We start from the raw sequence: 14972 nt of genomic DNA on the forward strand, positions 1-14972 counted from the left end.
TTAATCCTTTTTTAGAATTTCCTTTTCTAGTTTAGACTTATATCCTGATCTATATAAAAAAACTAATAAATAATTAACATATTACTAATTCTAATAATTAAATATTTATTAATCTTCTAATATTAAATTATAAAATACTAATAATATATATATATATATATATATATATATATATATATATATATATATGTCACATTTTATATTAAAATTTAATTATGTATTAACGAATTCACGCAAGGAAATTGTAGATGAGTGATGATGGGTGACGATGGTGCAGGAATTTCAAATGACTAATCGCAATTATACAAAAATGATTAACAAGAAAGCCAATCAATCTAATCATGAACCAATGGCATGCTAAAGATACTATACAGAAAATAGACTAGAAATAATGGGTTCCTTTCACTCTAAAAGAGATCCCTACCCTGCATGAAAACAAAAAATTAAATTCACCGTCCCTAGCGACAAGTCACCGGCCCTGCCCTGTCCCATTCAACATGCTTCCCCTTAAATTTTAGGCCCACTTGACGAACTCTGCCACTTTATAATCAGAATCAAAATTTACATCTCCAGTTCTCTACATAGTTTCCATCTTCAACACTATAAGATTTCTGATTTTTCCCTTTTTACATTAATTTTGACTCGTATGATCTACAAATCAAATCATGAAAATGCATCATAATCCAATTCCAATCATGTACATATCTCGCTCTCCAAACTGTTTAAAATTGCTGCTACTTGAACAATCGTAGGCCTATTTTTCCTACTATTGCTTACACAAGCTGAAGCAACCTTTGACAGTCTTATAATTTGATTCATATCAGAAGGTAATGCAAGTCTAGGGTCCAAAAGTTCACTAAACTTCATTTCTTTAATCAAAGGCAACGCCCACTTAACAAGTAGCCCCCCTTCACTTCTTCTACCAGTCAAAAGCTCTAACAAAACTACCCCAAACCCATAAACATCACTTGCTTTACAAGGTCCACCGCCACCAGTCTGACTCCAATACTCATCATCCACATATCCAGCTAGCCCTCTCTTCTCATTAGGTGCTAAAAAATAGAGCCCATAATCACAAACCCTAGGACAGAACTTCACATCTAATAGCACATTTGATGCCTTAAAACACCCATGTACGACATTTGGTGCCATCCCTTCATGCAAGTATTGCATCCCACTAGCTGCACCGGCGCCGATCCTCAGTCTCCGGCTCCAATCCAATAATGAACCGCCGTCAGAATTTTCATGCAAATAAAAATCTAAACTAGCCATACCAACAAATTCCGTAACAATGATTCTCTCACCAGGAGCTTGAGAGAACCCTAATATAGGCACTATATTAGAATGTTGAGCTAAAGAAAGAGTTTTGAGTATCGAAGAGAACCCAAAACCAGGATTACTTAAAACAAGAGATGGGTGTATTCTTTTAACAGCTACTAGCTGTTGTCTTGGCAATATTACAGCTGCATATACTGTCCCTAAATGACCTGTACCAACAATTCTGCGATGATTGAAGCCATCAGTAGCAGCATCAATATCTGTTAATGAATATGTCGGTGCAGAAACCTTGACCGAAAGTGTTTCTTCAGATTCTACAGGTTTCTTTCTACAAAAGAAGATCAGTACCAGACCAAGGATGACAAGAGTAATTGCAAGAAGAGACAAGATAAAATCATAAGCAATTTGCTCAGCAGAATTCATAGTTTTTTAATTTTGAATTTTCTTGATGTTCTTGGGGTACGGTTTTTGATTGATAACCTGATATAATGATGGGAGAAATGGTGTAGGAGGAGAAGTAGGCTACCCTACGACTGTTCTTGCAAGAAAATTATTTATATAATGGATTGAGTTACAGAAAGATGATAAGAAGTGAAGAATTGAAAGAAAAAGACAATTGAGAAAAGATGAGGCATCTAACTGGCGTAAAATGTGTATGCTTTGAAAAATGGAGATTTTTTGGTAAGAAAGTTGGAATTCTATATTTTCCTTTTGATTTATAGTTATGGTTGGCCGCCCTCTCTTTCTTTGTACTTTTCCATAAGTGCTGATGAAACTGTTAACAAAAAATTTGCTTAGATTTGACCAAATTCTTTTTTTTTTTTTTATAGATTTAGATTTAGATTTTATGATGATTATATGTGATGCATTTACTTTACTTTATATGTCTATCTGTGTTTTGGTTTGTCATGATTAGGTAATAATTCTGGTCGATAAGGTTCATCAAAATTTGCAAAATAAGGTTGTTTTCTTATAAGGATTGTTATTTTATTAATAATATCTAACTAATCACTTATTCGTTTAATTGAACAATAATTCTTAATTTTAAAAAATATTAATTAAATGTTAATATCATTTTATAAAATTTAATTAATAAATTATTAGAAGTTTCTTTCATCTTAAATGATACATTATCAATTATACCTTCCATTAAATTGTTGTTACATATATTTGATTTAATATTGATAAAATTTAACACAAATAAATATTTTTTAAATAAATTCAAATTTGACTTACTAAAAACCATTGTGTAACTAATGAATTGGACTGATAAATATTGATAGTGATATTAACAACTCATTTGATTTTAAGGAAGTGCCTCCTAACATTTAACTGGTCTTGCATACTCTCTATTTATTATATGAAACCTACAAAAATGTTATTATAAGAAAGATTGTTAAGATGTGTCTATCTGCGACAGATTTTTTTCTTTTTCTTTAGTTTCCATTGCTGTTATTGTAACAGGGGATAATGTTACAAAAGCTATTATTGATTTTCTTGTAGGCAATCAGGCCTGCATGTAGCATATCTCAAGCTTTTTTATTTAACAGTATTAATTTAAATAAGGTTTTTTTCGTTAATGAAAGTTTTAAATTTGAAGAGGATTTAAATTTTGTTAGTACGAATGTAAGTGCAATTAATAATTTTGGTTTATCTTTTTTTTTTTTTAATTTAAAAAGATAAAAGAACACGTTTAGCCTTCTAATAAAAGATAATTATAGTAAAAGTATTGACAGGATTGAATAAATAAAGATTAGCTGATAAATGGTGCGGTGTCTGTTGAATGGACGGGATCCGTACAGCCAGTATCTTTGCAGTATGATGGAACTCTGAACTAATCACCTTCTAGTCCATATAAGCCAAAACCCAGCAAATTCGTGGAATAAGGGAAGGGGGGCGGGGATGGGTTTTGTGGAACTTTCCCATCCAACCGACATAAGCAAGACATACAAAACATATTACATGGGAAAATATTATAATCTCGTCACTAATGTTTTAGCCAATCTTTTTCGCCATTAGATTTGGCCTTTATACGAGGGGTAAACTGTGAAGTCTAATAGTTTATAGTCATTTGATATGTACTAGATTTACTTTTGATAATAATTTGAAAGATGTTGTTAGTCCTAATGCTTTGGTTTCCAGAGATAAGAGCTAAAGATATCAAGAAAAGATTTGAAGGGAAAGAGTGGCAAGAATAGGTGGTTCTTTCTTAAACTTTGATTTTGAGCAAATGGCAATTGGGTTTTTGTTATATTATTATTTTGTGTTCTTTGAACTTGGTGTTCAGAGTTGCTTGTTTTATTTTGTACTTATATGCTGGAAATTGAACTTCATTATGATAATAAAAGGAAATTACTGTGAAGTCTCTAGTTTACTGTGTCAACGAAAAAGTAACCATAGATTTTTTTATAACTTTACAGGGTTTCCAACTAAGAAACCGGCCCAACCGAGGCCAGGTTCAAACGTGGCAGCCCATGTCCGATTTTGAATAAATTGTATTTTGATATTTGCTATGCAGATCATATGTTGGGCTTTTGTAATTCTTTCACCCAAAATGCCAACTAGACCTGCAAATATTAGGCTCTCTTTTACAACATATTAGCTCGGGCTTCCAATCAATTAGTTTCTTAATGATGCTGCTGCCCCTGTGCCTCCTTATAGCTTGACCTGGAACAATTACTAAAGTTAGAGACAGTTAGTCGTTAAGGTCTTTGGGATCTACAACAACAAATAAACCCCATACTTCATCTTATTACATGACATCTCAATTAATATCATTTCATGGGATATTATTTGGCATTTGCCAATGCTTGAAGGTAGGATTGTAAACCAACTAACAGCAAAGCTGGTTCAGAATTATTTATTGAGTTAATTGAGCTATGTTCGAGTTTAGTTTGAGTTTAATAATTTTATCAAATCGAATTCAAATTTAACAAAAGTTAATTTGTTAGCTTAATAGCTTGTTCATTTATTGGTTCGCTAGCTCGAGCTCGAACTTGGTTCATTTGAAAAGCTCTTGAACAAGCTAGTATTTAAGCTCATGAGCAAATTTATTTATTGGTAGGCTCGCGAGCTCAAACCTGAACTCTCTTGGTTTAGAAAGTTTATGAACATACTCGTATTCTACTTGATGAGCAGACTTATTTAATGATTTAAACTGGATTTTGAATTAATTTTATTTTTATATTCAAATTATATATTTATATTTATAAACTATAATACAATACGCACACATATATATAATAATTAATATTAAGAAATGCTTATATAACTATTTAGCAAATCAAATTTAAATTTAGCTTAATTAGCATAATAAACGAGCTATTTACGAATTGAGTTCGAGCTACTTGTGAGTGTAATAATTTTAAAATTAATTAAAATTGAACTTAAATATAAAATCTCGAATCGAGTTCGAGCTCTTCAAAATTCGACTTGATTCGGTTCAATTACAAAAGTAAAAAAGAATTTGCAAATTCTTTTAGTCTGGAGAAATTTAACTAAACCGAAACGAGAAGAACTGAGACCACATAAATTTAAATTTAAATTTAAATTTTGGAGTTATAAATATATCAACTCTATGTTCGATAATAAAAGCTTAAGTTGTTTTAAGACTTTAGAATTTTGAATTTAGTGTAGTTGAAGGGCTGTTATTGCAATAGAGATATTGGGCAGAGAGAAAAGGCAGTGAAACGTCCTCTGGTAGGGCGATGGGGGCATAGCAATAAAACTTCCAATCGAGGAATCGTGTTGATGTGCCCAAACAAGAGTCGTTTTAAAACTCAACTTTAAAGTCGTTATGGGACCAGAAAGTGAAATGTGCCCCGGCCCCATTATAATTTATAAACCATTAGATCAGCATCCAATTCATTGATTATGACCATATTGTAGTCTCTGCCTCTCGGCTGGCGGTTCACGGGCGCACTAATGACTACACTTGAAATAAATTCGGAATATTCAAGACATGCACAGTTTTGCAATATGTTCAGAGGCTATAAACATGTTCAACTTACAGGTTAAGTTCCATGAGCCAGTCTTAAGGAACAATGCTTATACAAGGGTAATCAAAATTAGTAGCTCTGAAGGTTCTTCTGCCTCACCTTGCCTTAAATCTTTTTAAATCATTAGTATAATATATTTTCATCCTCTTTTGATTAATTTGTTTAATATAATACGCGTGGTGTAGGCTGGCAATATATAATATTTTGGATTTCTTATTTTATTTTGCATGAGAAATAAAGAACCATTTAGCCAGCTTATTATAGCTTGTAATAAACTAACGAGAATCCTTTAAACGGCCAGGCTAGCCTCTCTCTCTCTCTCTCTATATATATATATATATATATATATCACTGCCAAGCAATTGTCAGAGCAATAACAGGCCACAAAGGGATCCAGCAACCCTTTCACTTAAATAGCAATGGACCCATCTCTAAAGGACCTGCCTCACCTAACTATTTCAATTCAAGTGCCTGATAAATGGCTATCTCACATTTCTAATGGCATGTTGTACTACAGAGGCCAAAACCGGTAAACTCACCTCATATTCTAATACCTGCTAAATAATAATCTTACCAAATTAACTTTTTGAGTTGCATAGCACACTACGTACAGCCATTCTGCAGAAATTCCCCTTGTTTGGCATCTTTTCATACTTATGTCATTAAAACAGAATTTGCCAGTAGTTGCTAATTAAGGCCCAACAGTTTTCAAGAAATTAAGTTGAGAGTAAAGAGAAGAACTCATTACTAAATATAGTATTAAATACTCTCAACAGTAATTACTTTACACGGGTACAAGAACTCCTCGTTAATAACTTAACACCTCCTTCCCTTTCATTTTTTCACTTTTCTCACTATCCTTTTTTCCCTTCCCGTCAACTACTCTATCTGTATGGGAAGAAAGATTCATCTTTCTTTCATTTTTGTAATGCAAACACCAAACTCAAGGTAAAAACTGGGAAGCTGGCCCAGAAGAACTGAGGAGCTTTTCCTCGCTTGCCCAAAAAAAAAAGGATCGTAACACTCAAGCTACACTTCCTTGATCTGAGGCATCTTCATAGTAATACGGGGTTAATTTCCCATCCTTTTTAGCAGCCTTTGGCATGTTTTCTGGCCGAATCTCTTGCAGCATTTTTACCACTCTTCTCATGGAGGGGCGGTTGATGGGTAGTGGACTGGTACAGAGAATGCCAATGTTGAGAACCTTGCATATCTCTGCCTTGAAACAAGAATCTAATTTGGAATCAATAACATGATCCACTCCTTTCTGGTCTAGAGTGGTGCACACCCACTTGACCAAGTCTTTCTCGCCGAATTCTGGATCTACTGGAAGTCTCCTTGTGACCAACTCAAGAATAACCACACCAAAGCTGTAGATATCACTCTTCTCATTCACTCTAAGTGTGTAGGCATACTCTGGGAAAAATTGAACAGAGGAAGAAAATCATGTTAAATTCTGTTGCGCAAAATATATTTGCAAGAAAAGCTGACAGTGAATCAACACCACAGTCCTAAATCGCCAGTAATAGACAGACACAATCAGCTCTAATGTCTAATGGCAAACCACACTCATTAAATGCAGAGCACGTAGATAGAAATATGAAAGATTAAAATGAGACAAATACATCACATCTCAGTATAAAACAACTAAAACTAAACAAATTAAAAAATCAAAGACAATTAGTGAAGAAGGATTGTGTAGCTGACCTGGAGCAATATAGCCACAAGACCCTGCAATCACAGACATAGATTTTGGCTTTCCAGTTGAATCAACCACCTTGGCTACACCAAAATCAGCAACCCGTGCACCATAATCTCCATCCAACAAAATATTGTTGGACTTGACATCTCTATGCACAATCGGAGGAACACAATCATGATGCAAATAGGAAAGCCCCTCAGCCGCATCTAAAAGGATCTTGTACCTCGTTGGCCAATCTAACAACCCACCTTTGCTACCATGCAACAGATCACCCAAGCTTCCATTAGGCATGTACTCGTATACCAAAAGTTTACAGTCTCTAGTAGAGCAGCAACACCATAACTTAACTATATTCTTGTGCCTAATCTTACCCAAAGTATCAACCTCAGCCCCAAACCCATCATCCTGAACCTGACCTTTCTCAACATCACTTTCATCACTTCCCTTTTTGCTTCCTCCCCATAGCTTCTTCACTGCAACTGCCTCACCATTGCTAAGAACAACCTTGTATACTTTCCCAGATGCTCCGCTACCAATTACATTATCCTCATCAAGAGAAGCCAAGATCTCAAATTCACTAAAACCCAATTTGTGAAACGACATCAAAGTCCATCTAGATTTGTCAATAGCTCTTGCATTCTTGTAATTCCTGTACTTGAAATAGAACCAAACAACACCAATAACAAGAACTAAAGCAGCAAGAATAAAAATTGACTTCAACAACCAAGCATAACCTTCACCTTTACCTTCACTTCTTCCATCACACAAACCATCAATATCTCCACATAAACCAGGATTCCCAAGAAAGCTACTTTTGTACATTTCTTTAGCAAAAAAAGGTGGAATATCCCCAGACAGGCGATTATTCGACAAATTAAGCTGATTCAGCTTCAAGTTCTGCAAGCTAAAGGGGATTTTCCCAGAAAACCTGTTGCTAGACAAATCAAGATAATTAAGCACAGGCAATCTTCCAATTTCATCAGGAATCTTGCCTGAAAACTCATTATTAGCCAAATTTAGCTCATTTATTTTCTTCCAAGAATCAATTCCACTTGGCAACTCACCAGAAAGCAAATTACCATGAAGATCAAGATTTCCAAGCTGCTTTAAGTTCACTATACTCCCAGGCAAAGATCCAGTAAACTCATTTCCACTGCCAGAAAAAGACCCAAGATTCTCTAACCAACCAATCTCTTCAGGTAAACTTCCATTAAAACGATTATTATCAATAATCAACTGTGATAAATTAGCAGCACCAGCAATAGTTTTGCCAATTTGACCAGTAAATGAATTATTGACAAGCTCAACAAGATAAACATGAGGCAAACCCCAAAACCCAGATGGCACTTCACCTGATAACCGATTATAACCCAATCGGACCCGGGTCAAACTCTTGCATAGACTTAAACTTTCAGGTATTTGACCAGAAAATGAGTTATGTATCACTAACAGCTCCTCTAACTCACCCTTTGAACACAAACTCTCAGGGATTTCACCTGTAAATTTGTTGCTTGACACGTCAAGCCATCTTAAAGGAGAGTTCTTGCCGAGATTCTGAGGCAATTCGCCGCTGAATCGGTTTTGAAACAGCCTGAGTTCGTATAATTTCTTCGAGTCACCAATGCTTGCAGGCAACCTCCCCTCAAAATGATTTTCATAAAGATTGAGACTTTCTAACTGCAACTGACATAACTCGTCTGGGATTGGACCGGTTAACTCGTTCATAGAAGCGTCTAAAAGTCTCAATGCGGATAAATTGCCTAACCCAGAAGGCAAGTGGCCGGTGAGCGAGTTGTTATAGAGCTCAATTTGGACAACGATGGTTAACTCAGTGAGTGAACTCGGGATTTCACCAACTAAATTGTTGACAGCAAGGTCTAAATCTTGAAGCTTCTTGAGTTGACCGAGTGAGTCAGGTATTTCACCAACTAGGTTACAATCAGTAAGCCATAGAATCTCTAAGTTGGTTAAGTTTCCAAGCTCCGGCGGGATCCGACTCGGTGAAAAAGGATTGTAAGATAAATTAAGCATCTTAAGAGTAGTAATGTTGCCTAAAAAAGGAGGGATTATACCGTCAAAGAGATTATAAACTAAAGAAATAACCTCGAGCTTCTGAAAACGACCAAAAGAATCGGGAATATCTCCGGAGAAATTGTTACCGGTGAGGTCGAGATATTTAAGGTTAGGGAGGTCAGCTAAGGTGTAAGGGAGTGAACCAGTGAGATAGTTTTGAGCAAGATCAAGATGCTGGAGATTTTGGCAGGCGGAAATGTCAAGAGGGAGAATGCTGTCGATGGAGTTGTTGTTGAAGGAAAGGAAAGTAAGGTTTTGGAGACGGCAAATGAGGGAAGGGAATGGACCGGCTATGTTAGCGTTGGAAAGGTCAATGGAAGTGACTGAGTTAGCTGTTGGGTCGCATGTTATGCCAAACCAGGAACACGGGGAGGAGTCACGGTCGGACCAGGAGGAAAGAGAAGAGTCTGGGTCGGAAAATGAGAGTTTGATTTGGTGAAGGAAGAGGCCTTCTTGGTTGAGGGAGAGAGCGGGGGATGGAAACAACAGAAGGGAAAGGAAAGGGAAGAGGATGAAGAGAAGCATAGTTTGGTGTTTGTTTGTTAGTTTGTTTGATTGAGAGGAATGGTGAGGTTTGAGAGAGGTGTAAATGTAACAGGTATATAAGAGAGTTGAAATTGAAAAAGTGGAAAAAGGAGATTTGAGAAGAGAGAGAATGTTTAGATTTCACTTTACCACCACCATCGCATAATTCAGATTATTGGTGTGGGCTCTTCCTTTCTCCCCCTCTATCCATCCACATATTGCATCACCACTCTACTTCATTTTTATGTTCTCTCGACACTTCCAATCAGTAATACTTAATCTTGTTTCCTTTATAACAATTTCAAGATTTCATGTCTAATCCTATGAAATAAACGAGTGAAATCTATCATACTGCTCTGTATTTCATTTACACTTGCAATAAATAAAAGGATTGACATATATGGAGCTCTGTATACTGAGTTCTATTACAAGAAGGAAATAGTATGTCTAATATTTCACTAAAATCATATTACCTTTACCTTTAACAATTTTAAGAATTTATAAAACCAATCAAATCAGTAACATCAATGTATTTAAATGTTATAAAAAATAATATAAATGCATTTAAATTAAATTAAATTATTAAGTGAAATTGAAGTGATATTGGCCTGAAAATATTAATACATTTGGGCAGTGATTCTAATTATTCGTGGTGTAAAACGACTGAGACTGTAGATATTGTTAAAATGTTGACAAGTAGAAGCATATATATATTAGATCACATGCCAAAATGGGGTCACTAAAAATGGAGATAACCATGCTTGTGGAAATGGATTGTACTTTAGATATATGTGTACGAATTCAAAGAGAACCTCCAGTTGTGCTAGCTGTTGAGAGCTTTTTACACAGAACAGTGCATGTGTCCTCCTTCTAGATTCTGTTTGTTTGGCTGGAAAATAGAATGCAATTGATAATTTCGTTTTCTTTCCACATTTGTCTTTTCTTTAAAATAATAATAATAATAAAAAGGAACATTATTAAGGGGTTTTCGGTAATTTTACCGTTAATTAATTAACTAATCTATTTATTATCAAGGGACAGTAAACATTATTATGCTGTTTCATCATCGTCAATGAAGTGAAAAACACACAAAGATAACACTAATTTGGCTGTCTGTCGCGCGTGTGGCAAGAGTGGTGCCACGAGGAAAAAGTAAAAACCGACGGTGAAATCTACGAATAAGCGATTGACGGGACTTTGCAAGAAAAAGAAGGTAAACCGGTCAATGAGGGTCAGAGAGAAACGACGTCATTTTCGAACATAGACTTGGAAATTGAATTATTGCACTCCTGTGTCTGTGTTGTTCACTCTTTTTTTAGACAGTATCATGACAAAATAGAGACATGCTTAGAAAATTTACAAAACAATTTTGCTTCATGTTAGTATTAATTAATGATAGATCAGTGCTAAGTTGGTCTACCAGCATGAGAATGACAGTTTGGTAATTTGGTCCATGTGTTTGTTTTAGGGATGATTAACCAAGTATACACATATCAAGTAGCTCACAAAATCGATGCCATATGTTTTTATGTAATGTTTTACTTTTACTAACAAAGAAAATACTTAAAGGATTTGGGGTGATAATTAAACAATAATATTTCTCTTCTTTCTTTTTTTTCCATTTCCTTCAAGGAAAAGACCCAATATATAGAGTCATCCAATTCTTTCTACAAATTTACCTTGCATTATAGATTTATTCTTTTAGGAAAAATAATTTTATTTTTATTATTATGATATTCAATGTGGTTATTATTGTTTTATATTTGGAAAATTATAGACAAATGAAAGCAAATAAGGAAGAAAGTTTTCACTTCTTATTTTCCTTTTTGTTGGATGAGTGGAAAATTGAGAGTAAATTTTTATTTTTTTATCTTTTTCTTACATTTATTTTTATACTCATCCCAAAATATTAATAAATATTAAAATAACAAGTAAAATTTATCTAGGTGAGTATAATTTAAAGAGTAATGCTATATAACTAAATTTATTTTAATTATTTTTCAATTAATATGGTATATAACTTTTTTTATATTCTAAAGTTATTTCTTTATTATAATGTTGTAGGAATATTACAAAAAATAATTTGATAAATCTATGCTACATATATCTTATTCACTAGCGAGGAAATTTTCATTTTTGCATTAAAAAATATTAGAATTTATTCGTCTATGCTACATATCCTAGGTACGGTTGATAGAAAATAGGCTATGGTGGAATTCATACTGCAAAATTCTCAGTGCCGTACACGTGGCAAATCAGGAAACAGACCCTTGCTAATGGTGCCACTACTCATGCCTAGAAAAGACTGCATCTGCATGTACCGCCAAAATTGTTTCGATTGCGATATCTTTTAACCAGGTTGATAAAATCAACGTCCAAGATTCGCTGACTTTTGGGTAATAAAGAATCTATAACACAGGGGAAAGCTGCACCTGAAACAGAGAATTGAATCTAATTTAGTTTAATTATTCCAATTTTATGGGAACCTGCGCAATTTTAATTAATATACTAGTTTCTTTGACAAACATCACATAGCATTGAAAGGAGGGAATTTCAGATTTCTAAGACTTTTTCAAAAAAGTTTGGAAAAACGCATATTTAGCCCCCTGCACTTTACCTTTTTTTTTTCTTGGATTTTATCCCCTTCCACTTTTATTTCTACACATTATACTCTTGCACTTCTATTTTGATCACAATGTAGTCCTTACCTAACAGACCCTCAACACATCTTATTTACATCATGTTTAATGCAATTGAAAGATTTTTTGAGGCACCGACTGGGATTTAATGAATGACACATATGAAAAAAAAGGGACTAAATAAAAAGGCCAAATAACACCACTTTGTAAATTGATTTGATCGATTAAACCCTAAATCGATAAACCTAATCCTTGACCTGTTTGTTCTTTCTACCACCACACTTCATTCGAAATTGATTTTATGCAAACGATAATAAATCTATATGAAACCTTACCATAAATCCAACATACCAAAGAAATCGAAGCAACTGCAGACCTGCAATGAAGGAAAATTTGGTGATTTTAACGAAAACTGTAAGAAGTTTGTTAGTTAGGGTTTTGGAAGCTTGTATTAACGTTGTTGTTTGTTTGTTGTATAGGATAATTGTTGACGAAATTATGGTAGCAAACGAGTGGGGTAATTGAAGGACTTGAGGACCTGCGTGTTCCTTTAAAGGTAAGAAATAATTATTTAAAATTTCTGCAAAATTTGTATTTATGGTTATATTTTTGTGGTTGTGGTCTCTAGTCTTAATATGTCAGATTCTTTAACATTAATAGATTCATATTTTTATATTGAGTAATAAATTAACAAACTAAAATAAAACTAGCTTTTAAGGATTGTTTAATGTGTTTAATGTTTGTACTTGCTTTATTACTATGAGTTTTGGATCTTTTAATACTCCTTTGCATTCCCTACTTGTATATTCTCTTATTTCTTTAATATTGTTCCATATTGAATACATGTAAGAGTGCATTTTGGAATTTGTATTCTATGCCTATATATATATATAAATTTGCTAGGTATGGGTGATCCTATTATTGACCTAGTTATTCATCATGGGGGTATTTTCATATAGGAAAGAGAAAGGGTAGTAAGGTATAAGGGAGGTGTAAGGAGTTTAGTGCATGCTCGGTTGGATGTAGACCTGTTATCATATCCCAATGTCAAGTCTTATGTAAAAGAATTAGGGTACACGAAGATTGTTGGTTTATATATTAGGCAAAGGTTAGTTGGAGATTTTATAAGTGTTGTTGATGATAAATCTGTAATGGAAATAATCAATGCTATAAAAGGATGGGGATAATATTAAGTTTTATGTTGAAAACTGCAATGGTAACAGTGTCAATTGCAATGAGACAACAACCTATCAACCATTTGTTCAGGTTCTTAGTGACGTTGATAATACTACTGATAGAACACAAAGTGGTAGTTCCAGGAATAATATAGAAGAAGATGAGTTAAGTGGATGAGGATTGGCTTCCCGAATATATTAAGCATCAAACTTTTGATGAAATTTATGTGAATATATCTTGCTTAACTTATGACGAAGACGATAAGTTACAAGCAACAAGGCAAAAGGTGAGAGAGAGTTGGTATAGAAGTAAACCTAATAAAGATAAGGAAGGATTAAAAGATAAAGGTGAGAAACCCGATATTGATATAATATATGAACCTTACTAGGAAATTGATCTTAATGATGATTTACCTGATGGAAGCGAGGACACTAATAGTAATGACAGTAGTTCTGAAGCATGTAGTTATTACTCAAAAACTGATGATGATTATGGTCATGAATGTAAAAGAAAGAGTAAGACCAAGGTTGCTTTTGACCCAACATCAAAGATACCAGTTTTATATTTTGGAATGACATTCAAGAATATGCAAGAGGTGAAGGATGCCATAACTAGATACACTATCATGAAGGGAGTATATGTTTATTATAGAAAGAATGATCCTCACAGAGTTAGGGTTAAATACAAAAAAGGTTGTCCATGAGTGCTTACAATCTGATATGGAACTAGGTGATGATGAGCAATACACCATTATCCTTGATATGCAAAAGGTGAATTACTAGAATTTGTTTCTTTCCAATTTAACATTTTTATCTAAATAGATTTTCGGTACTAAATTATATGATTTTTTTATAGGGACTTATGAATGGAATTGAGGATATTTTGAAAAAGGCGAGCATAGGATGTGCGCAAGGCATATGTATACTAACTGGGCTAAAAGATAGGGAGGGGATGAGAGAAAAATTGCCTTCTAAAATATAGTTAGGGCAAGTTTTGGAAAAGATGTGAAGCACAAGTTGGACATTCTAGATAAACTTGGAAATGGGATAGTGGCAAATGCTTTGAGTTATGGTATAGAAACTTGGTGCAAGGCTTATTTTAGGACTAATGTTAAGCGAGATTATCTTAATGGAAGATTTAAAGCTCGTGGGCTTCAGTGGAATGGTGCTCCTGCTGTCAGTTTGAACGGCCTGCAAAATGCTAGAGATGGGACCAAGAAAACAACACCAATATGGAAACCATAAATATATCACTTATATTTTTTTGTTTATGTGGAATGCCACACTAACCAAAAACTTGGTAGTTATTTCTATGAGCTTTTAGTGATTGTATTTTGCTGAGATACTTTTTTACTCAGAACTCTATTTTTGTGACAACCTTTTATTACTCAGGTAGTTCAGAACATGAGGTTGTCTTTTATTACAACAACTAAAATCAAATTGTGATATATTTAATTCTTATTTTGAATTGAAACATTATATTAATTGAAGGTTCTTTTAGTATAGCTTATTACATTTTATTAGCAGTAATGTTTCCATCAAGTGTTTGGTCAATTTTTACATCTAGACTTACAGAATTTGA

At 34.0% G+C, this 14972-nt stretch overlaps 2 protein-coding genes across 2 annotated transcripts; both read right to left on the bottom strand.

The window, feature by feature from the left end:
* Nucleotides 1–280: 280 nt before the first annotated feature.
* On the bottom strand, nt 281–2441 carry LOC8258417 (leucine-rich repeat receptor protein kinase EMS1). Its single transcript, XM_002509376.3, has one exon. It carries the CDS (start codon nt 1699–1701, stop codon nt 694–696), a length of 1008 nt encoding a protein of 335 aa, XP_002509422.1. The 5' UTR covers nt 1702–2441; the 3' UTR covers nt 281–693.
* Nucleotides 2442–6004: 3563 nt separating this feature from the next.
* LOC8258418 (receptor-like protein kinase HSL1) lies at nt 6005–9793 on the bottom strand. The gene is made up of 2 exons (XM_002509377.4): nt 6984–9793; nt 6005–6692 (listed from the first exon to the last, which is right to left on the bottom strand). The coding sequence occupies exons 1-2, from the start codon at nt 9574–9576 to the stop codon at nt 6301–6303; spliced, it is 2985 nt and encodes a 994-aa protein (XP_002509423.2). The 5' UTR covers nt 9577–9793; the 3' UTR covers nt 6005–6300.
* Nucleotides 9794–14972: the final 5179 nt, after the last annotated feature.

This window comes from Ricinus communis, chromosome 5 (assembly GCF_019578655.1).
Source record: "Ricinus communis isolate WT05 ecotype wild-type chromosome 5, ASM1957865v1, whole genome shotgun sequence".
NCBI classification, from domain to species: domain Eukaryota; kingdom Viridiplantae; phylum Streptophyta; class Magnoliopsida; order Malpighiales; family Euphorbiaceae; genus Ricinus; species Ricinus communis.

What these genes read in the sequence shown, in the direction of transcription:
- LOC8258418 (XM_002509377.4), bottom strand. Translation starts at nt 9,576, where the DNA reads ATGCTTCTCTTCATCCTCTTCCCTTTCCTTTCCCTTCTGTTGTTTCCA. An exon ending in TTGTGGCTATATTGCTCCAG is followed by an intron (nt 6,693 to 6,983) that starts GTCAGCTACACA and finishes AATTTTTCCCAG; the next exon opens with AGTATGCCTACACACTTAGA.
- LOC8258417 (XM_002509376.3), bottom strand. Translation starts at nt 1,701, where the DNA reads ATGAATTCTGCTGAGCAAATTGCTTATGATTTTATCTTGTCTCTTCTT.